We start from the raw sequence: 27,874 nt of genomic DNA, 5'->3' as shown, positions 1-27,874 counted from the left end.
CTAACAGATATAAACATCATGGGCATTGGTACAGTTCCAACTCAAACCTTGCCAGTGAGTATGGTAGCAAATAGATGCATATATAAAAGAAGAATATTGGCAAGAAACCCTCCTATGGTCCCATTTTTTAAAAGGACATTCTGAATGGGTTACAAATCCATTAACTGGGCTAAAGAGAAACAGTGCAACATTTTATAGACATGCTGTCTGTCAGATGGAATCAAAACACTGAATTTATTCCAGAGTACTTTATGAAGCATGGTGGCTGAGGCATAATGATATGTCAAACTTTCTATTCATTATTTTATATACTTAAATTTCATGCTTCTAGAGATGTAGTCCTGAGTTTCTGGTTTGTAGTTTCCTGATGTATTCTGGATCTTTCTGTTTTCTGTTCTCCTTACTTTCCCTGCTGTTTGAGTTTTCCTTTCTCCTATTGGCTTTGAGGCCTTTCTTGTGAAGCTGTGTTCTGTTTTCGTATTGTTTTCTAGTTTCAGGTCTCTGTGTTTATTTTATGTTCTGCCATTCATAGCATTTCTATCCCCTCTGTTATCTGTTTTTCTCTTTTAGCTGCTCTCACTCTGGTTGCTCGATTGTCAACCCTCCGTGTTCCAGGTTTCTCTTCTCAGCTCTCAAATATGTTTGCTTCATGTTTCCTTTTGGACTTTCTTTAGACTTTGTCCCTTGGATTTCTTTAAGTTCTGTTTCAGTTATTAAAACTTTCATTTTTTGCTCCTCTCCTTGTCTGTATTTGTGTCCTCTCAAACCCACCACTTGTGACAGAGGATGTTTTTCACACTAGGGTTTCAGGGACATTTATCACATACCAAAGATGATGGGTCAGTTTGAATGCATCAAAAACTTGAAGAGGTCATGTTGCCTTATGTTGAAGAAGAAACACCCTTGAAATTCTTTTTTGTTACAGGGCAATGAACCCAACCACACCAGTATGTGTGTAGAATGATTGGTTCACACCAAAAAAACGTTATGGAGTATAATCCCCAAATCTGAATACAAAAGAAAACCAAACATGCTGTTTCTTAGACAAAACCAAGAAATCTAGAGTTATGGATGCAGAAAACTATATTTGTTCATAGTTTTCAGAAATTGGTCAACTCCAAGCAACAAATGTATGGAGTACAAATAGTTCTTATGAAGCTTTTTGTTTTCATTTATATAGTAAATGTTTGAGTTTTTATGAAAAATGCAGACACTACAATTTTTTTTGAACATCCCAGAACTCACTTTTCTTCACTTTTTCCAAAGTAAGAACAAATTCGATAATTTTTTTCTTCATTCTTTGATTTGGAAAATAATGTGCAGTGTTCCCAGTGAATTTCATCAGCTGAATGTTTTATAAATGGCCTAATCTGGTATAGCATTTTTCTACTCATATTGAACACTCAAAGTGCTTAAACTTAGAATAACATTCACTCAACCAGACTCACAACATTCACTAAGAAAAATGCGGTTCAGTAAGCAAGTTGGGGTTAAATACCTTGCTAAGGGAACATTGACATGACAGGTGAAATGAAATCAACAACTTTTTAATGGTGAGATAATTAATCTTCCCATTGAGCCACAGCTAAATTAAAGGAATTTTATGAATTTTACTCTCTTTTTAGTCTACACTGCTAAAATTCTGAACATGACTGTACATTGTCCCACAGTTATAGAGTAAATACTATAGGAAAACAAGCAAGAAAATAAGAAAGGCTACTCAAGAGAATACATTTGAAATCTATTAAAGGGAAGTCATCATTTTAAGATTTAAATACTCTGGATCCAATTTCATCTTATCTTGCTCAAAAACATGGCCAGAGCTGGACAAATTAGTTGGCATATCAGATTTTAAAACATAACTGATCAAAAGGTGAGTAGACTTGGCTTAGTCTGAAAAATGGGGAGTCTAAGTAGAGTGGGACTTGTAGGGGACACAGGCGAAAGGGTTCAGCCAGAGTGCTATTCATGACAGAATCATTACTTTATAAGTTACAGTGTTTTACACATTGTGACAGATGTGATCTAATCTTCCCAAGAACGAAATGGTTTGATTGTAGAAAAAAGTTAAGATTGTGGTTTGAGATTTGAGCAAACTGTTTCATAAAACAATTTCTTCTGTCTATTCTATGTGATAACATAGAAAGGATACAGCACAGGCTGTGTCTGTTATACACAGATGGCAGGTAAGCAGCCTTCCAAGAAAAAAAAGAACAAAAATCACCTTTTTCCTTTTTATCTGATCTCTTTTTTTTATAGCAAAAGCCACAAATGCTGGTCTTGGAAGCAGGTCAAAACAAAAGCTTTGCTTAGAATGTCTTTCAGATATAACCGGCTCAAGATATGATCTGAGCATGTAGTGTTTCCACCTATCAAGCAGAAAGTGTCAGGGAAGAAACCTGGATGTTTGTGAAGCAGACTCACCGTTGCCAACCTTGGTAATGGCCTTAGGCATGATTCCATTGGACAGTTCTCGGTAAGGAACCTGCAGAGTGGTGTCAAGGCTGCTGAATCCCTCTTTCAGTGAGTGTTGTTTATAGTACTCCACCAAGTCCTGTGTGAGATGAGCACAAGAAAATACCTCAATGAAACAAGGGGGCAAGTCTGGGTTATATTTGCACCAAAGTTTAGGTAGTAAGAACTATATACCTTTGCATCAAGATATAATTTGGAAATATCTTGATGTTGACTCATGACGATATATTTATATTTTTTATGTAAAATCTTATTACTGGCAGATGCTGCAAGTATTTGCTAATTACATATTTTAGCTGCTCATTTTCCAGCAAGAATAGAAAAAGATATTTTTGTATTCATTGGCTTTTTGTATATTAAAGGGACAAAAAGCCAATTGTTATTGTTGTTCAGCAACAATACTTTTGCTGAATAGCAAAAGTATTGTTAAAACAACCCGGCCCATTAAAGCTACGGAGTTCTGTGGGACCAAATTTTAAAAAATCCATACAAAGTCAAAACCGTTACCAGCACAGTCTTGAACAGGCGACTCTCAGCGATGTAAAAGCATCCATCCTTGGTCAGAATCTTAATGTGCTTCACTTTATCGTTGAACCTGTGGAGGGTGAAAAGGACATAGACTGATTATCAACTATACATGCTTTTACCTCCGTTTGGTCTCTAAGGTGAACCATAAAGAGTGGCGGTCTGAGAGATTAGTTGGTTGTCATGCAAGAAAGTATGTTTGTGTAACAAACTGAATAGAAAAAAGTTTTTTTTTTCTTTAAATATGTAAAGTGTCGTAGGCCTCATCAATTTTACCTAGTAATTATGTATTTTAAGCTATATTTTTAATGTATTATTTAGAAACTGGTACTTTATTCATAAGACTTTATATCATTTAGGAGGTATTAACAAAATTCTATGTAATAAACCAATTACCCGAAGAGCATATTCTAAGAAGTGAATACATTTTTACCTTGCTGGATTACAAAGCAATATCTTACAATTCAATTAATAATGTTTATTTATTTGGCATTCATCACCACAGTATAGAATATGTTGTTATTATAACACATTTGTCACAACAACAAAAAAACTAATTAATGCAATTACTTAGTCACAGCCTTGTAAACAATCCAACAGCCAGGAGCTGAAATGGAGTGTTGTGCAGTATGATCATGTCCTTTACAGCCGGGGGAAGATGCTTGGTAGATGCATACTGGTGTGTGCCTTCTGTTTCTCTTATTAAATTAAGTTCATGATAATCAAACTCTCTCTTTTTCCCTTTCTTGTCTCTAATAAGTAAAAGTGGTTCCCTAAGATTTACAGAATAATGTTGGGAAGCAGTTCCCAACATTATTCTGTTGGGTTTAATTTAAACCCAACAGAATAATGTTGGGTTTAATGGTTTAATTAAACCATTCAAGCTAAATTAAATGGTTGATCTTAAATAATTGTGATCATAATCATATTTTATTATATGTGAACAATGCAAGAACCAACACAATGGAGTTGCAACAGCTAATTGCTTCCTATATAATGAACGATAACATTCTTTTATCTCATTTGGTGCTGAATTTCCAGGTGTGTGTTTCTTTGCTTCCTATGCGGCTCTGAAGTCTGGAACATTTTCCCAATGTCCCTACGATTCACAGACTGCACAACCAAAGATGTTCTTATTTAGACAGGCCTTTATGTATGTCTTGTTTTATTATTTTGCCTTTGTGATGTATGTCTGTGAAAAGTCTTGTAGAAACATAATTTTACCTATGATATTTTTTGCAAAACTTCTTATACATTAAAACTTAAAAAGAGTCCAGAATTAAAACTACAATAATGTTCCAATTATATCCTCTATTAGTTTGATGTTTTACTTAGAACGAACATTGTAAATAATGTTCACAGTTAAATATGTTAAAGGACTTCTTATTTACAGAGTTATGTAAAAAAAAAAATCATAGTACAGATATTGTAAATCATAACAAACGCTATCTGAAAAACATACGTACAAGACTCTAAGTATACTGGCACACACAGTCAAATGTGTTCAGTTAAGGAAAGGGTGACAGCCTAAACCCAAAAGTGGGAAACAAAGAGAAACAGACTGGCATGTAAGATCTAGGGCAAAACATTAAAAAGAGTTTCATCGTGTCTGATGTTTTCCTTGATACATTATAGATATATGAGGGGTAATATATTATTTATACAGTATGTGTTGTAATATAACGCAGAGACATATAAGGTATGTTTTCTGAAAAGAGTCTCTCTTATAATGGCAAGACTGGAAACTACAGAGATATTGCATTTAACACAGAGATATGCTCATAGGCCAGCCACTTGTGGTGTAGTTTGACATTAAACAGCTCTAGTTGATCGGTAAGAGCTCCCTGCGTAAAGCTCCATTATCTCAAACAGCCATCCTGATAATGATCTTAAGCACTGAGACGGGCAATTAGGATTGGACTGTTCAGAAACTGGCCCACTAGATCAAAGCAAGGAATGAGTAACTGCATGAGCCGACCAAAAATAAATGGGCTGGAATGGTGTGTCACTGGCTAAATAGTCTTAACATCCAAACACTATTTCAAAGTGCTCTCTCCATCGTTATAATCTCCCACAATTGTCATGCCAGGTCAGGAGGACTCGGTGGGCCTTTATTTCTTTTAAAAGACCGTACACGCTTTGATGTGGCTTGAAAGATGTTCACCAGTTAAACAGACAAAGTTGCTTTTCAAAAGAGAGACAAGAAGCCACTTTGCTTCTAGATAAGGCAGCCTTTTATTGGGGCTTTGTGAGATTGTATGTGGTATCTACAATTCAAAGGTATTGTTAACCCTCTTTTGAAATGCATTTCTAAGAGTTGTAACAAAAGTGCATCAAGTGGTGCCATCAAAAGCTATCGAGTGTTCCTTATGTCTGAGACGCATAGCTGGATAATAAAACGACAATCCATTTCCACTTTTTCTCTAAGCCACATTTGCCTGATATGCATGAACTAAGCCAACTACGATAATGTTTACACTAAATCAGAGTCTTGTATGTTTACATGAAAACTGTAAAAAAAAAAAAAAGTAGCCACATTACAAATGTGCATCTTTGCCTTGGTCTATTTTATGTGATAGGGCAATAATTGGGAACTGGAAGGCAACTTATTTTTAAACTCTTCAACATTACAATGTAATACATATGGCATGCATGCGTTCTACCAAGTGATTCAATACTTTCTAGAGCCATCGCTCACTTTAACTGCAGCTAAAAATATTTCTGCAGAATCTTTACAGATCAAAGAAAATGCCACCCATTTTTTTCCAGGGCAGTTTTTGCTCAATCAGATTTTATGAAGAGTGTGCTTTAGAGCTGCAGCAGGTAAATTTCATAAAAATATGTATTTTACACATTTGTCCATGACAGTAAAACAAGAGACAGATAATCAGTGAAAAAAAAATCAAGCTCCTTTGTCTTCACCCAGTGGTGCTACTGCCATTTGTAGAAATATACCACTACAAATCAGAAACAACCAATCAGAGTCAGGAGGAGGGTCTTAGTATTGTCAATCACACTCGTGTACATGCTGCTCTGGATTACAAGTTTGCTGCAGCTGTTGAAATGGTGGAAAACAACTTACCATTAGAGGTAAACTGTTTATCTGCCACCACCAGAGGCCATGCTAACTAACATGCTCATTCACTGCATGGGGGAAGAGTGTGAGCAGCGCTTATATGAGCCTGATTGATTGCTTGTTTCTGACAGATGTATTTCTGCAGATGGTAGTAGAACCACAGGGAGGAAGCAAAGGAGTTAGATTTTTTTCATTGATTAACTGTCTCATGTTATACTGTCACGACATAGTGACCAGAAAAATAGAAGCATTTTTATATTTTATGATTTTCTTTAAAGATTGCTCTGATTTTAAGCTCCATCCATCTTCCCATCAACTCAAGTCAGTCTCCCTGTCTCTGTTGATGGAAAGTATTGCCACAGTATAATGATACTATCAGAAAAAAATAAAGTTGAGAGAGTGCAGCAATATAAGAACAATGTAGGACTTGTCCAAATATACAAAATATACAGGATATTTTGACGACATTTACATCCATGTAGATGTCGTCCTACCTCCTACCTCCAACCTCCTACCTCTACATCCTCCAGGATGTGAGATATTTCTAGATGATCATCACTCAGCCTAACGTAGTGCCTCTGTCAGTTTGCCATTTTCCTGCTATCCATTCCTTTGACATCTTTTCTCCTGCTTTCCACACAATGTAAAAGAAGAAGGCGATTCATCAGGTCAGATCACTGATGTTCCATTGCTTCATCCAGTGCTGACACTCGTCTGTCCATCAAAGACACTTTGAGCAAGGGAAAAATCTCAGCTTGGGTGTCCTTACTGGTCTACAGCTGTACAGCCCAAAAAGCAAGCAGCAACATACTGTGTGATCTACCACCTTTCTATTACAGTCGGCGTAAAGGTTCACAGCAATTTAATGACTGTATAATGGGATCTACAGGATCTCCCCACCTTCCTACACATCAATGAACAATGGGCAACAGTAGGGATCCTGTAGTGGTTCACTGAATCTTCATTCTTGGACCTTATTTTGTGGGTAGAACAGTCGTAAGACCTGCTGCTCTGTAAAAGCTTTCATATGAGACTATAACAAATTGGGCTTTGTCAGCGTTTTTCATTTATCCACTGTTGCTGCTTCTAAATCCAAAAGGGTAGACTGACCTAGAATGGCAGGATAATAAGACCCCCTGGTAATTTTTGGCTTTGGGGCGCATCTTACATTCAAATGAATCGGTAACCTGTAAGCATTAACGTTCATATTTATTCAATGAAAGACACTTTAGAAAAGAAAAATGTGGTTTACTTTTATTGAGGTGGCAATTTTATTAGTTTTATTCAGAAAAATGTTATGTAAGGATTGTACCCTGGCTAAGACTTTTGGTTTTAAGAATTTTTATTAAGTCAATTCTGAAACAGCTTCATGTTTCGTGATGATCGTTTTTTTAGCAGTGGAATCCATTTTTTAATGAGATCCAGACAAACACTGGTAAATGTCACAGGGAAACAGATGAAATTTTTGAGATTTTAAAATTACCATTTGCAAATTACCATTTGCATTTCTGTGCAAATGGCAATTAGCACAGAAATGTGTATTGTGTCATGTACTATCTCAGTTTCACCCTCAGTTTAACTAGTAACATCAACAACCCAGATAAACAGGCAGCTTTTTTCAATGATGTCTCTGCACAAGATGTGAAGAATGCTCCACGGTCTCCAGAATCTCAATCATTGTTTGGATCGGTTGGATCAGGCCTTCATCTATTTCATTATGTGAAGGCATTCACGATGCTACTGGGTTCTTACTAATCACTAAGAAGCTTTTTCTTCTGTGCATCAACTCATGAGTTTGTTGTTAAGTGGGCCTGAGATAGAGACCACTATGCCGTTTTCATTTGCACTGCTTTCCATACAACTACAACTGTTTGTTCTATTGATCAATGCATTTAGATGTGAGGCTTAGATATTGAATTTTATTATTCCAAATCCATTCTTATTGCTTCTACTGTATGTTGTTTTAAATACTGTACATCAGGTTGATAGCTGTAGGTGCTGCTTTGTGTTATAAAATCATGTTATTCTAGTGATTAATAAAGTTTCCAATCTAATTTAATTCAATCCAATAATTAGGTTTTATTGAGATGAACTTCACAGGACGATTCTCTTCTGCTGTTCTGCTATTCATTTTAAATGCAGTATGGAAGACTTAGAATGCCGTCATATGACTCACTTTATGCTGATGGCATATTCGTTGCAGTCTTTGCTCCGGTGTCGAACCAGATAAGTACTGTTCCCTCTGTCGATGAGCTCCACCTCAGCCTGGTATCTCTCCATTAGCCCTGCAAACCTGAACAATCAATGAACAACTACTGCACTTACACCGCGGCCCATTCATGACATAACAATGAAAACAGTGAATAGCAATCAATAACATAGTGCAGAAATGAATTATGGTTATCATACACAATCTCTTTTTTCTTACCAAAGCTGGGAAGAATAATCGACAGGTTTTGGAACCTGGCGGAGAGAGGAATTGTGGTTATTTTGTGCTTTAATACGATCGATACAAAGGGTGGAGGTCATTAGAGGTAATGTGATATTCAAGCCACATCTGATGGCTAAAATAAGTCTTCTTCAGTGAAAAAAGGCAATTCTAAGTCCTACATCTCATTGCTCAGACATCAATAGTAGCCATTATCTACTGAATGCGTTGTAATCACACTAGATTTTGTTATTGATTTGGATAAATACAAACACTTACACATGGGCAAGGCCTCACAGCATCACTTGGAAAGAAGCCAGTCTTGCTTGTCGCCAGAATTTTGCCCTGCAATGGCAGCCGTTTGTTAATCGCATTATATTTGTCTGGGTTAAGATGAACTTTCTCCCTCATTTTTTCCTCCCCTTTTCAACCCTCCTCCTCCCACCCTCGGTTCAGTAAATCCTCAGCAATTAGCACACAACAAGCAGGGCATCTAATTTGCAGCCTGAGTTAATTATGGTTCAAAGTCTGCTGGCAGTTAGATTTGTACTGCATCAAAACAAGAGCCTCGTTTTAACACTAAATAATAGATCGTATTCTAGTCTTTTAATATCTAAATAGTGTGAGCGCAGGCTCACGCCAAAGACACACGGCTGCTTTTCAGGAAACCTGCCCAAAGCAATCGCAAGTTATATGTGCTCATCTATAATTCTTTAAAACAAACAACAGAAACTGTTGTCTGCATCAAATAAAACCTACTGCTAAGAATAACCTCTGTATTTCACCACATATAAAAAAAAAGACCTGTTAAAGCGTCTTTTCCACCTTTAAAAATGGGCAACTCAACAGAAAAACAAGATGAAATATTTACACACCCTCGCATAATTGAGGATGTTGCTGTGTTCAGAATTAACCACCACATTCAAACTCCTCTTGTGATCATCCTAAGTCTTGCCTTATGGTGTAAAAAAAACTACATTTCAATGTATGAAAAAACCAAGGCTGAAATTTTGGGTCATAATTTCAAACAGTTGTGGGCAACTTGGGGGGGAAAAAAATCTTCAGACCTGTTTGTGCTAGAAAGTTCAAATTTAAAAGGAACTTCATCTTTCATCACAACAATGCAAAGAACACATCCATATCATCAAAATAATGGCTGTAACAGAAGATTACAGTTTTGTAGTCACCTGGTCAGAGTTCAGACCTGCGAATCTGGTCAAAACCCTGTATGGTGATCCGAAATGGAGCCCATAAAATTAGACAGATTTTAAGCTAAATTAGGACCTGTGCTGATTGAACAGGATGAGCAAATTTATGCCACAACCTATTTTAGCTAAATCTTTTAAAGATTTCAGTTTGTTTTACAGGTTAAAGGTTACAGGTCACTATAAAATGTGAAACAAAAGTTCTAAGATGAATTCTCCTTGTCGTTTCTTTTGTTTTTTTTTAAATCTATCAAACAAACCCAGCATTTTAACAGGAGTATGCTAAACCTAAACTTAAATATCCACTTTAAGTTTAGGTTTAGCTTTTAATACAGCTTTAATCCACTAACATGTATCTCATGTTTTCGAAAACAATAAGAACATCTGTCAGCATTAACCTGATAATATGGGCTTACAAGTTCAAATTCGAGGTCAATTTGAAGTCCATTGAGCGAACATGAGAAGACAAGAAATGGTGGCGAGACATTAAGCTTCTCATTCAGCTTCCTGCCCTGTTTATGCTTTCCTCCTCACTCCTCTTTATTAGGGTATGAAATGCTTTTTGGAGCCATCCAAGCCCTGGCAGTAACTAAATTGGATAGCGAATCTTTACCCATCTCTATGATTCATTCTGTGTAATAACATTTCATCAAAGGTTTTTAAGAGAGCCCTTCTCTATTTGTTATGCTTTCGATAAGCGTATGATACAGATTAAACTTATTACTCTGTTGGCATAAACAGGCAGCAGCCAGAGGATCAAATGAAATTACAGTGATTGATTGTATTGTTCTGCCAGGGGGATGGGGGATAATTGCCTTCTGGGTAACAGGGGATATGAATTCTCAGTGTTCTGTAATTCCATCCTCTGGCGCCACCGGGGACGCTAAAGATTAAAGGCACCCTGTGGAGTTTTCATTGTAAACAAACAAGGTTCTGTTCAGATTCAGTGTTTTTCCCCAAATTGTATTGTGTGCAACTATAAGACCTTTTAAACTTGTTTATGTGAAATTGTTTAGAAAATCTTTTGTTTTATTAATCTTTGTACATTTTTTGAGTTCATTGCCGCTGCTAGTAGATGGGATCCATCACCACAGATATAAAGTATAATAAAGCAGTTTGAATTTGCAGGCTACATAAACATATTTTGATTATTTTGTCAAAATCAATTTTTGCTTTTTATATAAAAATATGTAAAAGCAAACAATCTTTAATTTATATAAATTCATTTTATGAAACACTGGCACAAGTCTGTGTACATGCATGTTTGCCAATCCCAGTGTTACCATTCTGGACTGAACAATTCCATCAGCTGGAAATTATCACTATTTACATACCTTTGTTTTTATGTATTTATTTATGGTCACTGTCCTTTTGAATGAGCTTTTATTGTTGTATTGCAGTTTTGCCCCTGCTCCCAAGACAGACTTTTCCTATGAGAGACTAATAAAATTATCTTATCTTGCCTTCCCCACAAAAGTTTTAGCATTCATGAACAGATGGGGGACAAAGGCAAATCTTGAAATGTCATTGCTGTCTCAAATAGTCTCTGACCTGTCTCTGACCTGCTATTAAAATTTAATGTTTTTAAATATAATACTTAACAGACACATTTTAGCAGTGCTGGATCCAACCTTTTCTCCCTTTTTAGTTCAAAATTGTGCATCTGTGTCAAATTTTGTAAACTTTTAACAAGCCCGTGTTACAGAATTCCTTCAGCTGACCTATGGCAAGCCCATCTTCCCTTTAGTATTTCTGAAGTGGCACTTCACTATTGGCTATGCTTAACTTCATATGTCACTGATCTCCTACTGAAAGGTCCTGGTGTAAAAAACACTTAGCAGGGAAAGTGCCTGCACTAGAACGCTGGGTTTCCCAGCTTGAATTGTGTTTCAAAATCACAACAAAACTTCATAATGAAATGAATGGAGAACAAAATTAACTTTATATATTGCTCTATGTAAATCTAGGTGTAATTTCACATTAAACATTCTCAGCCGTAGACTGTTTGAATTTGCTTTCCAATGCTGATTACGATCTTGTGGACTTATTAGTCATGTGCAAACCTTCAGCTGTTAAACATGCGGTCCTGGTAAACACTGCAACACTGTGTCATACGACACGAGTTATCGTGAGCTCACTCATGGCTGGATAAATTATTTATTATCTCCGAAGTTAAAAGTAGCCCCTTAGAATCATCCTTCTTTTAAAACAAGAAGGCATTTATATAGTTTCATTATTTCTATCTTAAGTCTCCCATGATCTTTTGGTTAGGGCAATGACAGCTTTGCACAAACATGCCAAAGGCTAAGCAATCTTCTTTGATTTTCAAAGAGAATTTATGAAATTAAGAAGATGTTACTAGTTTCCAGTTTATGTGTCTGTCTTTACAGCTACAATTTTCTTGATTTTAATAAGGACTGTTTATTTTCACCTGTGTACCTCTTGTCTCCTTCTCAACAACAATTTGACAAATGGTTTACACCCAGCTCAAGTCCAGACCTAAATCTGATTGAAAATTTGTGGCAAGACTAAATTTAATTCGTAAATATTTATTTAGAAAAATAAAAACATTATTGTCTGTGGTAATAAGTCTGTCTGGGAACGATTCTAGAAGAACACACATCTACCACTGCTAACCTTTAGCTAGGAAGCTCTCAGTATCATTATGCAGCAGGCATATATGCAGAAATGAGTTTCACCACCTTATTGCTCCGATTATGCTCTTACAGCATGCACTGTTGCTATGGTAGCAAACAATGCAGTGCCATCAGTTCTAGGGCATGACATTCTGGTTGCTACTCATCCAGCTTACAACAAGTCTCCTGGCACTCATGTCCTCGTCCTCCAACTTGTGCAGTGACACAACAGAGAGAATCATAGGGCATCAGAAATCGGGCTAACTGCCCACTCCCAGCCGGGCTGCTGGCAAAGGTTGCTCTGATTGGAGCAGCACCAGAAGGAGAATGAGGCTTTGATGTCACCATAAAACAGAGCTGGAAGCAGTGAGGTAGGGCTGCCAACAGACCACAAATAACACTATCTTTTCAAAAATAGATACGGTCAAAGACCCTGAACTTCTGGCTGACGTCGTGAGAGGTTTGCACAATTTGCCGGAACACAAAATGGCAAATAAGCAGTAAAACATCCTGGGGGGGGCTAAAGGGTTTGTAGTTTTATCGTTTCATTGTGTCACCTAATTAATCAACTGAAGTCACTAATTGGTTAGATCATCCGATGGCTCTGATTCAATCTAAGCAGTGACAGAAAGGACAGATATCCCATCTGTAAGGTGGCTGGAGTCCAGTGGAGTTCATGTGATAGTTCTGATGGTAGCTGACCTCATAAGGCAGCACAGAGAGTCTGATGAACAACCACAACAGAATCAGCAATTCATCAAGAAGAAAGCAGCCAGAAAGATAAACCATTGCTGTTGGTACGCTGATATCTTGCTAATAGTCTTCCAATTTTGCTTGTCACAAAGTGGAACGATGGAGTTAAAGTGCAAAACGCATTTAAACCAGTGTTAGTGGAAAGATATTTCATGTGTCTTACCGGTCAAATGAGCCTGAACATATTATTTTTTCATAAAGTCACAGATGTGGACATAAAACAGGAATGAGTAGACTGTGACACACACCTGCCACCAGGAGCTGTGCAGGTCAGCAAACATCAACTCAATTACATCCCCTGCCTGAATGCTTAGTGGGGGCCCACACTGGGGGCTGGGGATGCCGCTGTAGTCTCTGATCACAATCATCCTCGGTAAACCTGGCAGACGGGGAGCACAAACAGTCAAATTCCACTTTCTCTGCTTTTAGTTCAGAGTATTGTGAAAGCAAAGTAGAGTAATACTACAATGTGAAATAAAGGCTACTTTTCTGTACAAAATCAGAACAAATCCAGTTAAATAATGTGAGTAAGTTAGTACATATTATAAAGAGAATTACTAAGATAAAATAAATATTGAAAAACATTTAAAAAAAAAGATAAATTACAAAATATTTCAAAATATGAAATCCTCGCAATTCAGAAGTCCTGAAAATTAAAAAATCCTAAAACATTTGTTAATTTTTTAGATCAGGATGTGATGTGTTTATTTATTTAAATTTCTCCGCCTACTTCGTGTTGTTCAGCACATTCTACTAAAGTGATTTCTTGGTCTCTAATAATCTGTAAGTAATCAGGCCATGAGGAGAAGAGGCAGCCTGCCAGTATTTTTTCCCCTTTGTCAAGATCCCCAATATCTGAGGGGGGATTAGGAGCAAACACGCGCTCGAATAGCAAAATCTGTGAACATTTGGAACCCCTTATAAATCACTTATAACCACCTGTTTCAGCAGTTATATTGATGAAATGCAGTGTCTTGTTTTACTGGACTTTAAATGTAGGTTTTGATAAAACACCAGACTGACACTGGTCTGAAAATGGCTATTTTTAAATGACTTGGATCTGTATCTGGACCAAAACTAAAATCCTAGTCAGGACAACCCTCAAATGAGAATTCTTCAACATTTTGATACAAAACTCTATTTGTTTGTTTAAAACAAAAAATGTGTTGATGGTCGACAAAATTTAACTGACTGTGCCTATCGATACTCAGCAGAACAAAGATAACATATCAAAAGCTATTGAGATGATCACTTAGTAAATTCTGTCTATTCTTTCTCCAGCACAAATTATTCCATTGCTTTTAATTGACTGGTTTCATTCTCGACTCTTTCCCAGGTCTTTTAAGATCTAAAGCACTTAAAACGTTCCACCCTAAAAGCACCAATTTACCATCACAGGAAATCCATCTCTTTGAATCCTGAAAGGTGGCGCACCAATCTTTCCTCTGCACGGCAGAGCCAACACAGCCACAAGCATGAGGCTGAGGCAAAGACTAAACACCCCTGCCAACTTAAAAGACACAGCTACTTACTCTCCGCTGACGCACACATCTAACCCGCCTCAGACAGATCACCCTTCCAGCTCCCGCTCCCCTGCAAACCAGCCTGAGGAAACTATTAGCTGACTGTGACCTCAGATGAATGGAATAGCTCGCATTCATGTTTTTAATAAGAACAATAAGCACGGCTGTCTTCCTCATAAACCCCCTTATGGAAATTGATTTATCACAAAGGCTCGCTCGGCTCAGCAGCCGAGGCTGAGGCACCACGGATTGCTCGGGGAGCGATTCTGCATTTCTTTTCCAGTATTTCTCCCGCGTGCTTCTCATAATCATTCCACCCACTCCAATTCATCTCAATGCGATCAAGGGTTTAGGCACCATGGCGAGCAGAAGGAAAGAGGCTTTCTTTCTGGCTCTGGTTAACGATCCCTTGCTCATACTTTTATCTGGTCATTAAAATGTGTTAAATGCCTAAGTCAATTGGATATTCTGCTCCAAAATAGAGCTGATTCATGGCCTGATGTATGAGAAAATAGCATTCTGAATATATTTCATGAATGCACGAGTTCTATGACTGAAACTGTATCAGTTATTTCAATCTTTCTTAACTCTCTGCTACAAGGCCGAGATGAAATAATTTTTAAAAAAGTCTGTGAAGGCCTCTGCAGGTTAACAAACTTGCTCAAGTGGTCAAATCATGCTGACCTGGGCCTGGCGGTGCTGTGTTCTCCTGTAAATTGTGAAAGAAGGAAAGAAACAGAGAAAGAAAGAGAAGAAAATAGCAAAAGGTAAAATATTCGTTGCGCCTGTACAGGATCAGATTGACATGAGAAATGAGTCACACAATCATGTTGATGGTTTACACTGTTTAAGTGATTTAACCAGTTTAGCATCAATGATGGGAAACTGTTTTTTAATCACTCTGATTAAGGCATCAGATGACGTGTTGTGAAATAGCCATATATAAATAAAACTGAATTGAACTGAAAATGTTAAAAGCAGTAGCTCTTCTCAGGTAACTCTCTTCATTAAGTATAAATGGAATATAGTGAATGAACGGATAGATGGATAAACAGACCATTCACTATTCGTTTAATACAAATAGCTGCATTTTGTTTTCAAAATTCACAATGCCTGTTTGGTTTATGAGAAAAATTTATCTTTTAATAGCAGTATTTTATTTTAGCAGCACTTTATTTACCAAATCTGGAAAAACAAAAACTAGAAGCTCCTAAAAAAAAAAACAGAAAAAAAACCCACCCTAAATTTAAACATGAAATGAGACGGTTATTATTTTAAAAAAACACATCTCCTATCAACTTCCTTCCACAAAAGGAGTGAAGTTAAAACTGTAATAACAAGGTCACCTGTAGCTTTGTTGATGTTATTAACAAAAGCCTTCATGATCTTTCCAACCACAGGCAAAATAAGAGTCCAGCTGCTGCTTCATGCCTGAATCGTTACGTTAGCTAAGATGTCTTAAGTCGAAGAAGAGAAACAGATCAGGTCTTACCTTGGGCCTCAGCTTGACAGGATCTGCAGGCAGGTGGGAAACAGACACTGTGAGAGGAATACAATATTAGTCTATGGTGGCTTCTTGACATCCAACCTCAACTGTCAACCTCTGGTGGCCCTTATCATGCTTCTGAATGCATAAAAACCGCAGTGGTTGTGAAAGAGAGGAAGCTTGTCAGACTCCTGAGCTGGCTTTAGCTGTGTGTGAACTGGGTGAGGATAATGTACCTAAAAACACCAGTCTGGAGACACACACATGAGGTTGTTCCAGGAACAGCATTAAAATTCAGCAAATACTTTTTTTTGTTAGTCTTAAGCTGCAAAACAGGGAGAAAATGTGTTTTATTTGGCACTTTCCTTAAACAGAATGAGAAGGGAAATACGACGTTAAGACAGAAAGGAAGGTTCAAGGTTAATGTTATATTTACATACAGTACAGACCAAAAGTTTGGACACACCCTTCTAATTCAATGGGTTTTCTTTATTTTCATGACTATTTATAAGGCAAGAAATTCCACTTATAAACCTGACAGGGCACACCTATGAAGTGAAAACCATTTCAGGTGACTACCTCTTGAAACTCATCAAGAAAATGCAGAGTGTGTGCAAAGCAGTAATCACAGCAAAAGGTTGCTACTTTGAAGAAACTAGAATATAAGGGGTATTTTCAGTTGTTTTACACTTTTTTGTTTAGTGCATATTTCCACATGTGTTATTCATAGTTTTGATGCCTTCAGTGTGAATCTACAATGTCAATAGTCATGAAAATAAAGGAAACTCATTGAATTAAAAGGTGTGTCCAAACTTTTGGTCTGTACTGTATATTAATTTGAAAATGGTGAGAATAAAACATTTGCATTTCTGCCTTCTGCAATTCAGAAAGAAAATGCATGGAATTGCAATAAAGTTCTCAAAACATTTTACTCCAAAAAGCATAACTCTGCTCTATAGATTATATGGTCATATAATGACAGATATGTGCAGACATTCATAAATCAGAAAATGGCTACAAGAAAATAGATACTTGCTCAACTCGCTTAAATCTAAAGTCTGAGTGGTAATTAAACAAATAATTGGCTAATTTAGTGTTAAGTCTTACCTGTTCTCCCACAGGCTCCCAGTCGACCCAGACACTCTTTATGAGCCCCCAGGCCACATTTTTGACACCGATAGCCCTGGTTAAAGATTCCCCTGCAGACAGTTAAAAATAATAAAAAAACAAAACAAGTGACATTTAGAGATTTCTGGCTTCTGTCCCATTGTCAAGATAGATGAAATGACACAGGAAACAGAGACAGCTAACATGACAGTATATACTTCATTCGGACTTCAACAAGTTAAAAGACTGAATTTTAAAATGTTGTTAGATTTAACAGACTTAAACGATAGTTTTCCAGCAGAGAACTTAAAGCTTCTGCACATCCTAAAGGCAATCTATCATAAGGTCTCTTCCTCAGGAATGCACAATTATTTTCAGATTAGTCTTAGTCTTAATGTTCTCTACATCTTACCTGAGCAAAAGGTGACAGTAACTACAGGAAGTGATTCTTTCGAATGTGTGCATCTTGAACTGGTGGGAGTTGTGGTTAGCCTTTTCTGGTCGGATATTTGAGCTAAAAGCAAAAATAAAACAAAAAATTGTGTCATAAATTATATATCAGCAGGTATTGCAAAAAGAATACCCGTAGATGAAAAATCAGCAAAATTGACAAATATAAAATTACTTTGTGTAAATAATTTACAGTATTTGGAGATAAAACTTGAGGAATCCTAGAGTTTATTTGAAGAATTTGATGTGAAGTTCTTGTCTGATGGGAGGTAAATCTGACACTTACTAGTCTTTTATATTTAATTTCACCACTGATATCTGAGATTTGATCTCACCAAGGCTGCAACTTTCTCAGCTGACATTTTAAAAACTAGTGTCTGAAGATGCTCAGAGAAGAATTTTCATTAAAAAAAAGTTCAATAACTTCAGAAACTTCACTTTAAAAACAACCTGACAAATAATCTGCACTCACATCTACTTCCCCCACTGTTAGGAACAAACTCAGGACCGGCTGCTGGTATCCAGTCAATAGCAAGAACCAAATGAACCAAAAAAATAACTCTCAGTTCAACCATCTAATATCTGAACAGTCAGATGGAAAGAGTTCCAGGTTTGCTTCAAAATCGTACTCTAAAAGTAAGCAATTTATTTTCAAAACCAGTGAAGTCTTGAGTGGGTAAGATGATGTTTTATGTCCCCCTGGAACAAGAGAATTTTTGGTTTTTGTGTTGTCTGTTTTCCTAAGAAACTAATTAACTCAGAGACCACTCTGTTATTGCCTGAGGTTTCTGAAGGCTGGTGTTTATCTCATTTTTACAGTTCTGCCCCTTACGGAGTTTATGTTTTTCTGTCAAACTTAAATGTTTCAGATCATCAAAAATGTTAGCACCACACCAGTTTTCGACTCATGATCTCATTTATTAAGAGAAAACAGGTATACAAACCAACTTAACCTTTTGTAAAATGGAAATGTTTCAGTTCATGCTTCATTTGACTCGGCAATAAAAGACAGACAGAAAGAATGTCATCAATGGAACAATGAGAAAACCAGATGTTCAAAAAGAACACAAGACCTGTCTCACATTTTCAAAAAAAACATACTGATGACTCTTAAGACTTTTTGGAAAATACACTTTTGGGAGACCACACACCTAGGGCATGAACTTCAAAAGGTGTAAATGTTTTGACTCACAATAACAAAATGATGGTTTCTGAGTGGTCGATAATATCTATCAATGAACAAAGTTGGTCCTGGAAAGATTTTTTTTCCCTTTATAAACAATATCATGGATTTTGTATTTATTGGGATTATCTTATGTCTGATTTTAACATTTGTTCTATAATTTTAAGCATTTATTTGTGACAAAGGCAAACACTTTTTCTAACTGCAGGGACCCGCAGCACATTGTTTTCTTCTTATACTCAGTATTTGTTACATTAATTTGTTTTATTATTTTCTATGCAACATAGTCATTGAAAATTGGCTTTGGCCAAAAGAATAATAATTGGTGCATCTCTGGCGAAAGAAATAAGCACATATTGTTTTAGTGTGAGTGAATGTCTTTATAAAGTTAATAAAACAGATTTGCTGAGACAAGTATAGTCCTTAGTGCAATAAAGAGCGTAATTGAGAGCAGATAATTGCAGTTCTGTACGAGCTGAAGTATAGAAGGAGCAACATGCATGACAAAAATAAACAAATATGTTTTCAGCGCTTAGGCACAATCCAGAGACCAGCTGAGTGCTCCCTTAAGTGAGTCTTCCATCATGAGCTCACATCTTCTTCAGATGGTACAATTTTCACTTCCAGAATTGGACCTTCTGGTGTCATTACCCAATGCACAGAAGCACGCATAGCTTATTTCTGACTAAAACCCAGTAGAAAAAACTGTTTGGAGCCCAGAGAGAGAGAAAAAAAAATCATTTTTGTAATGTTTGTGAAATGCACATTATGTTTTGGGCAAGTATCTGGGGTTTTATGGTCCAGGGAGAGTGCAGTTTACATTACCGCAAAACATTTCAGAACATCATGACAATTTCAAAACTCTAATGTATTCAGCAAGGTCAAAGCTTCAAGTGTTTATAAAGGGAGAGTGTCAAAACATGATGTTCCAGTCCGACAAGGCAATCTCAAACCGAAATAGCATTGTCCAATCAACAAAAGAAGACAAAGAGGATATCAACCGATAAACTCCTCCAAATGTTACAGAACAACACAAATACAACAGTTTATCTCCACAGAACACTGAACTGCAGAATCATCACAGCAGAGTGAGTTTACTGTAGCTCTGCAGCTCACTTTATATCAACACATAGCTGTGTAAGTGTGTGTATGTGTGTATTTTTGTACTTTTGTCAGCCGTGTGTGCTTGATTACAACTAAGACCTGATCAAACAGCACACATGAAAAAGTCAACAGCTCTCTCCACATTGAAACAACACAGTTGCAAACAAAAGTAAATAAGCTCTATGTATAGACATGCATACACTGACCTGTGTCAAGCAAACCGTTATCATTCACAACTGAGGTGTTTTTGCCTTTGTGTACTTACATTGCCATTTCAAACTGATCCAACCACTTCTTCTTCAGCTCTTTGGTCTTAAAGCAAAGCTCAAAGCCCATATGTCCCTGCTGGTGAGTCACGAAGAAGCCGTAACACCACTGTAGATATCGAGAAGACAAAATGGAAATAAAATTTTCTGACACCACATATGTATGCATCAGAATAATTACAATGACCTAATTTTGGATTTCAAAAATTGGGTTAGGTTTTATTTTTGGTACAGGTTGATGTAGTGTTTTAGTAAGTCGTTGTTTTTTTTTTTTTTTTTTTACCTTTTTCAAAATCCAGAAAAAAAGGAGGAATTTGTGATGCATCCTTTAAAAGGTATTCAATATTTCTTCGATGCAATTATTTCTTGTGTAGTTATGAAAAAAGCAAAAAGGGTGTCAACTGTCCCTGGTTTACCCTCAAATGCACATCCTGACAGATGTCTCTTAGCAACCATACAAATGGCCTTTCAATTTTTTAAAGACTTTTGTACCATTAGTGGCCTTTCTTTGCATTATTACAATGGGCAGAGAAATAAGACAGGGAAAGACAAACTGCAAAGATGCCTGATGCCAAATATAAAAGGGATTTTGTTTTTTTCAAAATAAAGTAAATACGGCAAAGTACATAAAGACACATACAGTGTTCATAAACTTTAAGTAAAATCTTTTTACAATTTCTGACATTACAGCCATAAACTACAATTTTATTTCATGTAAGACCAGCACAATATTGCACATAATCGAGTTGTGTGGAAGGAAAAGGTTTTTAAATCATTTTACAAATAATAATGTAAAAATTCTGTTGTACAATTCTGTTACCCCTAAATAAAATATAGTGCAACAGACATTTCTCTTGGTTCTAGAGATGAATAACAACACTGATTATGAACACTGTTCTAGAGTTGAGTCACTTAATAAGTAATTAATAGCGTAAAAAAATATATTTATCAAAAAAAATGTGAATCACTCTAAGCCAGCCTTTAAGTTGTAACCTTGCCAGTTATCCGGTTCTAATAATGACAAGGTAAGTATGGCGGGTGAATAAGTGGCAGCTCACTGACATAATGCTGTCAGCAATCCTCTCTGGTTTTAGTGCCAGTGAGGTCACCAGCTGCACAGATCAAGAAAAATATGTTGGCAGCTGAATTTTTTCAACAGAGCTGCAACTGCAATATGAGTTTAACCAGAGTTCAGCCTGAAGAGCACTGAAGGGTTCAAGCTGTAAAAATGCACCTTTAGAGGAACCAACTCCCTTTTAAATTTAGAAATTCATAAGTATTACCTCTAAAAACTTAATCCCTGCCAATGATTTAGACCCCATCTAGCAGGGCTTACACAGCTACTGAGAAAGTATAAGGGAGTCTAAAGCATTTCTTACTTTTCAGGTAAGAAATGATTTCTTTAACCTGTTGACCACTAAGTAGCTTCAAAGTAGCACGTTAGATTTATCCATTTCTAAATTAAGGTCCTTGCTCTTGCCAACAATCTGCTTCCGCCGGTTGTGTCATATACAGTAATGAGAAAAGTAGTTGAGTTTCCCCGACAGTGATTAGGCTGACCTGCAGAGCCCTAAGTCCTTTAGAGCTCTGCTGGGTCTTAAATCATTGATGACTATGTGGGTGCTGTTCAGTAGCACCGCATTCAAAGGTTGAAGTTTTATTTAGCAGAAAATGATGTATAGAGTTAAGCAGCCTTGGAAGAGTACACACATTCATCACCTGATATTAGCATCTCGGTCCTGCAGTGTGTGGTGGTTCCAGGCACAGGTTAAAATTAAGCCCAAACATCTCCAGAGGTGTTGTTGTGTGGCTTTGTGCAACTAACAGGAAATGTATAAGACACACAGCTCAAGGTTGAAAAGGGTCTAAAAACTAAATTCATATTTAATTTAAAAGAACTGGCAAAAAAAAAAAAAAAGACAAAACCCCCGAAAAGCACGTTTAGGCAATGAGATGTTAAATACCAGTCACTGTGCTGCACAAACACCACCCCAACACACATCTCACCATGGCTTAATAGAGTAAATGATTATGATAATAGGCTCACTTTTATGAAAACCACATCATATTTTGGCGAGCTGTCGCTTTCATGTTAGCAATCAGCACCAGAGTGAGAAGACACCATCTGTGGGAATCCATCAACACAACATCAGCAAGTCTATGACACAACAATGCTGCCTGACAAAAATTTGGTTAAAAAAAAAAAACACTAACCAGAACCTTGCAATTCTTTCAACTATTTCACATTTTGTCACAACACCATGTCAAACCTTTGTCTATATTGTTGAGATTTTATTTACAGAAGAACACAAAGCAGTGCGTAACTCTGAAGTGGAAGGGAACTAATAAAAACATATTATTCAAATAATATTCAAATAATTCAGTCCCCCTTATTGCTCTATTGTCCTTCAATTTCTCATTCATATCTAAAGTGTTTTAGAAGACAGACACGTCAAAGATAAAATTGTGGAGAATTATAAAGTGGGGTGGGGATATAAAACAATTTTTAAAGCCTTGTGGGTCTCGTGGATTTTTGTCCAAGCCATTGTTTTAAAATGGAAAGACTATGACACAACAGGTTTGCTGTTGTTCATCTAAAAAAAGACTCTCAAACTGTGTTCCTCAAGGACCGGTGTCTCTTTCCTTCTGCACACCTGGCACCAATGCTAGCTCATTAACAAGGCTCTGCAGAGCTTGACTACATGCTAGTGAGGAAGTTCCAGCATGTAATTCAAGTGCATAGGAACAAGAAACACATCTATAAGTTGCAGGACCCTCAAGGTATGCAGTTTGAGACCACTGATCTAAACTAACAAGCCGTGTAAGGAGAGCATCAATAAGAAAAGCAGCCAAGAGGCACATGGTAAATCTGGAAGACCTGCAGAGATCCACCACTCAGTTGGGAAAATCTGTCAATAGGGAAGCTATTAGAAGTGCAGTCCATAAAACTGGGCTTTAAGTGAGATGCAGGACAAATATAGATTAATTTTAATGCATATTTCATTTGTCCCTGCGCCAAGACACTGAGCTTCAGTCAAAGTTATGGACTGGACAAATGAAAAAAACAAAGCAACAAATCATTCAGTCACAGAGCTACAACATTTTTGGTTGAATTGGGCGCTATGTATGAGAATGTACAAATGCACACAGAGGTCTGGAGGAGGAGTCGGGGGATGCAAATTGGATGCACAGAGATTGACCCTGACATCCTATCAATTGTAAACCAGCAGGCAAAGTCTCATTTCTCATTATTGTAGACCTAGTAGGCCTACAACCTATAGTGGTTAGGTGGAGTGGACAAACAGGGAAAATGTTAAAATCTGTAAAAATGTTGTGTAAAAATGCACACAATTAGTTCCTTCAATTACTGTTTATCTGCTGTTCTGCAGCTTTCTGTTATCCATGAGATGAATGTGGGTTTGTGTGTTTTACACATCAGAGCCATTTGTACTGAAAAAAGAGAAATATCACTGAATGGTTATTCTTTGTTTACTCCAAAAATGTTGCACTCATATCATTAAACAAGAGTCTAACTGCTCTATATGCATTTGAACATGAAATATGTTAAGTTATTGCTCTGTATGTTGGTTTAATAAACATGTCAACAAAAAAACATGGCCCATTCCACCATTTAAGTTGCCCATTCCTAGACTGTCACAGAAAATCCTAATAAAATAAATAGAGGTTTATGGCTGTGACATGACAAAATTAGGGAAATTTTGGTGGGCTTTAATACTTTTGCATGGAACTACTGTATGCAGATTGCTCCTAAATGAAGATTTTACACAACAGAGAAAGTCAGTTTTATATACAGTATATCCACAGTTTTGAAATGCGAGACTAAATAGAGGGTAAACTGACCTTTTTGCCTTCTCTGTCAGATGTGGGATTGTTTGTAATTTTGAAGAAGTTAAGATCGAGTATGTCCTTCATCTCATAGTTGTCTCCCCTTCTCTTGCAAACAATGGCTGCCACATCGAATAAAAATATGTGCCTATAAAACAAGAGCATATTATTTTATTTATTTGTCTTTATTCTATACCAATAAGATTTACTTGACATTTTACTCAAAATAAGCTTGATCCTTGGACTAAGTTAATTCAGCCAGCTTTCAACGAGTAATTTTACTGTCTACAAATTTATTTTTCTCTTAAGGGCAATGATCCTGAAGCATACCAACCTGTCTTGTTTCCTCTTGTCAACATTGGAGACCAAGCGCACCTCTCCGTCGCCTTTTGGTCGACCAAAAGTGACAAGTGGTTGATTCTGCAGGCAAAATACACAGGAGCTAAGCACTGATGTATTTTCAAAATATGCTTTGACATATAAATGAGGATGTTGTTGTAACTCAACTACACGACTACCTCAATCAAACAACCTGTAGCACATTGCTTTCTATGTCCTGTATTTTAATTACTAGAAAACAGAAACCCACCTGTTCAGAGCTGCCTTTGATTATTAATAACTATGATACTGATCAATATATTTGTTGAATATATGCTTGATGATTTCGTAATGTTTATTGCTTGTTTCATAATTGATTACTATGTTATGTTACATGGTTTGAAATGCCTTGAGGCTGAAACGTGCTCGAGATCTTGAATACTAGAACTACAACAGGTAATCCCAGGTATTTTTTGGTGTATTGTATGTAAAGCAATGAAGAGTCTGATGTTTTTGTGGTCTATAGGTTATTTTATGCCCTAATTATGCATGAGCTATATATTATTCCATCACTGTGCAAGTGTGTCTGCATCTGATGGTCCAATTTTAAAAACTTTTCGATTCCTCACTCAGAACCTCCACATAATACCCAATTAGGTTATTTTCTGTGTAATGAGGATCAAATCCTATGTATTTTTTACTAACCATTGCACAATTTTCAGAAGAATGTCCTTCAAAGTTAAAAGTAAAGCAAATACCCATTAAAACATAGAAGACTTTGAGCTGTTTAAAAGGAGCTGCTTTTATTACTGATGATAAGACAGGGCACCATGATTATTCCAAGATGTGCACTGATCATATTTTAGCAATTACTTGAATAAAAAAAAATTCAAGACACTAATTAAAGAAAAAAAGCTTAATATGTTAATACCAAGCTTAGCTAATACAGAAGAAGAATAAAAACCAATAAAATATTCTTGTCCTACTTTCTGCACATAAGAACATGTAAACCTGCATTTCCAGAGTGGTTTCACTAAAATCATCAAATTCCAAAACGTTTAGACAGTTGACCATTTTGGAAAGGTTTACAGTGATGAGAAAATATATTTTTTAGCTACTGGTATTTGTCAGATGCGAAGAAGGGTAAAAACCAAAAAAAGACAGCTAAAATCTTAAAATACACCTGGGCCTCCTGTTTCTAAATAATAATGAAGGTATTTGAGTTTGTAACATTTACTTCCTTTTGCTAAACATAAAAAAATCTCTTAACACATCCTACACAAACAGCTGGTTATAGTTCCAGAAAGAGATTTTATTGATTTACCAGGTTTTCGATAGATCTCTGGTACTGGTCGATCTCCCTCAGAGTCTCGTTATCTCTCTTCACTTCATTGACATACTGAGCAAGGTCCTAAATATGAAACACACAAAAAGAACATCCTACTGGATTAATGTCATGCAAGTGACAATTGTCAACAAAACTAGCAATCATTGCATGGACATACCTTTCAGGACCTGACATTTCTGTATTAAAAATGGTTTAATTAGTGTAATACTCTGCTTTTCATTAGTTCAAAATCAAAATAATATTTTTTTTTTTTCATGATTAAAGGTGTAATGTTTGTAGGATTACAGATTAGCTGCCAAAGCAACTCAACATAATCTCAGGATTAGTGTGGAGCAAATAAAGTTCTCTTTGCACACTAAATGTAAAGCTTATTTAACCTTTTTTTTTAAACCAAATAATCAGATGTAACATGAAATTATCTGCTATATATCTGTGATTACATACTATTCAAAACAGGCACTTGCCTTCATGGCATCAAGAGCAATCTTCAGGTTGCTCTTATCAGCAGCATCATGAGTGTGTTTGACGAGTTCCTGGCAGAGAAAAGGGACAGAAAAATGATTACATACTGCTTCTGCTAGCTGAACTCTCTGACACAGACACAACTGCATTGACAAGTACATTCAAAATCAGAACCTGAAGTATTGATTTGACAAAGACGAGGAGTGGTTTTCATTTAAAAGATTGTGCTTTTCTTTATTTACTCTGATTTTAGAGCAGCTAACGAGATAAGTTAGCTGCAGTAGTTCCTCAGACAGGATTTAAAATAGACCAGATTTAACCGTTATTCTATTTATTTCAGTCCAGGAAATCAGTTGATTAATTACTTTATATTTTGAGATCATCAGAAATGCTAAAATATTTCTTAGCCTTGGATGTATGCTTTCTTAAAGAAGTCTATTAGGCATCAGTACATCTCTACAGTGTAGTTACATATATGTGAGTGCATATAAGTTTCATTAATAATAAATTCAGCTTTTAATTTTAGTAATTAGCGGTTTTTAGTGTTTTTTATATCAACATATGTAGATGCCCTCTTTTATTTGTCATAAAAAGAGTTTAATTTAATATGTTATGGGACTATTAAATTTATACTGATACACTGTGATTTGTGAACCGTTAAACAGTTTAACATTTTAACATTTTGGTAATGTGAGTTTTGCTGTTGTTGTTTTCACTATTCTGTTGTATTTTAGTTCAAAATATTTAATCTCCAGATTGTGCTAAATAAAATATACCTAAGTAACAACCACAGGAATATATATCTTTCCTTTTTTTTTGACACATTACTGTAGTTGGTGCTGTGCAAACCAAGTGTGATGGAAGACGCTCACTTCCACTGGAAACCTCACAGCACATCCCAACATCGCTTTGTGTTGAAGCCAAGTTTTAATTTGTAAAGTGGCAGATGCTGCCTGTTAACCACACAAGCTGCCAACATTGTTTTAACTGTATGTGTGTGTTCCTATAACAGAAAATAATTATGATAATTGAATCATTTTCACACCATTATGCACTGAGTATGCCTATTATATGGAAAAATAATTTAAAAAAAAGGGTGTGGAATAATTTAAGCTGCAATAACATTTCTCAGAACATTATGAGTAATGAAACGATAAACAACCATATCTGAGTCACTTTTTCCTCTTGCCCCTCTTCTCCTTTTTCCCCCTCCATCACCGTTTCTCCTTTTCTCCTCAGGGAATGGCTAAGAACTCCCTGATTCAACACCATTTACCACAGAGGCCTTTACCCTCCACAACGATTTAAAACCACTCTGTAGGCATTGGCCTTTTCTGCCCTGCCAGCTGTAATCTGACCTCAGATTCATATAAACCAGAGGAGATGATGTCATACAGTTTATCAGTAGGTAGAGGAACCGGTGCAAGTCTGAAAGGCAGGAAGTCCACTTTCATCCGAGAGAATAAAAGCATCTGACAGAGGATGTGCAAAACTAATCTCTGTTTTTATGACTGGAAATAATCATTATTCCTCTAACAAAAACCAAAAAATAAAATAGTTTTTTAAATGTATAAATGATATTCAGTTGGGTCACATAAAAGGAGATTTTCTCCTTAAAATATTTAGACTATGACTTAGTTAGATTTTTTTTTTCTTAATTTTGGTACGCCAGCTCAGATTCCA

General features: G+C 36.4%; 1 protein-coding gene across 3 annotated transcripts in view; it reads right to left on the bottom strand.

Annotated features, from left to right (window-relative positions):
- The window catches only part of LOC116722297 (guanine nucleotide exchange factor VAV3-like), a 56,631-nt gene that overhangs the window by 8,082 nt on the left and 20,675 nt on the right, over nt 1-27,874 (bottom strand). For 2 of the 3 annotated variants that reach the window (XM_032566525.1, XM_032566524.1), the window contains exons 11-25: nt 26,194-26,262; nt 25,706-25,792; nt 24,398-24,483; nt 24,079-24,211; nt 20,217-20,326; nt 17,627-17,728; nt 17,215-17,306; nt 16,114-16,160; nt 15,306-15,330; nt 13,347-13,477; nt 8,784-8,849; nt 8,505-8,539; nt 8,253-8,369; nt 2,983-3,070; nt 2,425-2,554 (exon numbers count right to left, since the gene is read on the bottom strand). In XM_032566525.1, coding sequence (XP_032422416.1) covers nt 2,425-2,554; nt 2,983-3,070; nt 8,253-8,369; nt 8,505-8,539; nt 8,784-8,849; nt 13,347-13,477; nt 15,306-15,330; nt 16,114-16,160; nt 17,215-17,306; nt 17,627-17,728; nt 20,217-20,326; nt 24,079-24,211; nt 24,398-24,483; nt 25,706-25,792; nt 26,194-26,262 — 1,318 coding nt within the window. Of the gene's footprint in view, nt 1-2,424; nt 2,555-2,982; nt 3,071-8,252; nt 8,370-8,504; nt 8,540-8,783; nt 8,850-13,346; nt 13,478-15,305; nt 15,331-16,113; nt 16,161-17,214; nt 17,307-17,626; nt 17,729-20,216; nt 20,327-24,078; nt 24,212-24,397; nt 24,484-25,705; nt 25,793-26,193; nt 26,263-27,874 lie in introns of those variants that run through there. The other variant, XR_004339738.1, reaches the window with a different exon arrangement.

This window comes from Xiphophorus hellerii, chromosome 6 (genome assembly GCF_003331165.1).
Source record: "Xiphophorus hellerii strain 12219 chromosome 6, Xiphophorus_hellerii-4.1, whole genome shotgun sequence".
Lineage (NCBI taxonomy): Eukaryota > Metazoa > Chordata > Actinopteri > Cyprinodontiformes > Poeciliidae > Xiphophorus > Xiphophorus hellerii.
The sequence above is the reverse complement of the archived record's forward strand: the minus strand, read 5'-3'. Positions and strand labels throughout refer to the sequence as shown.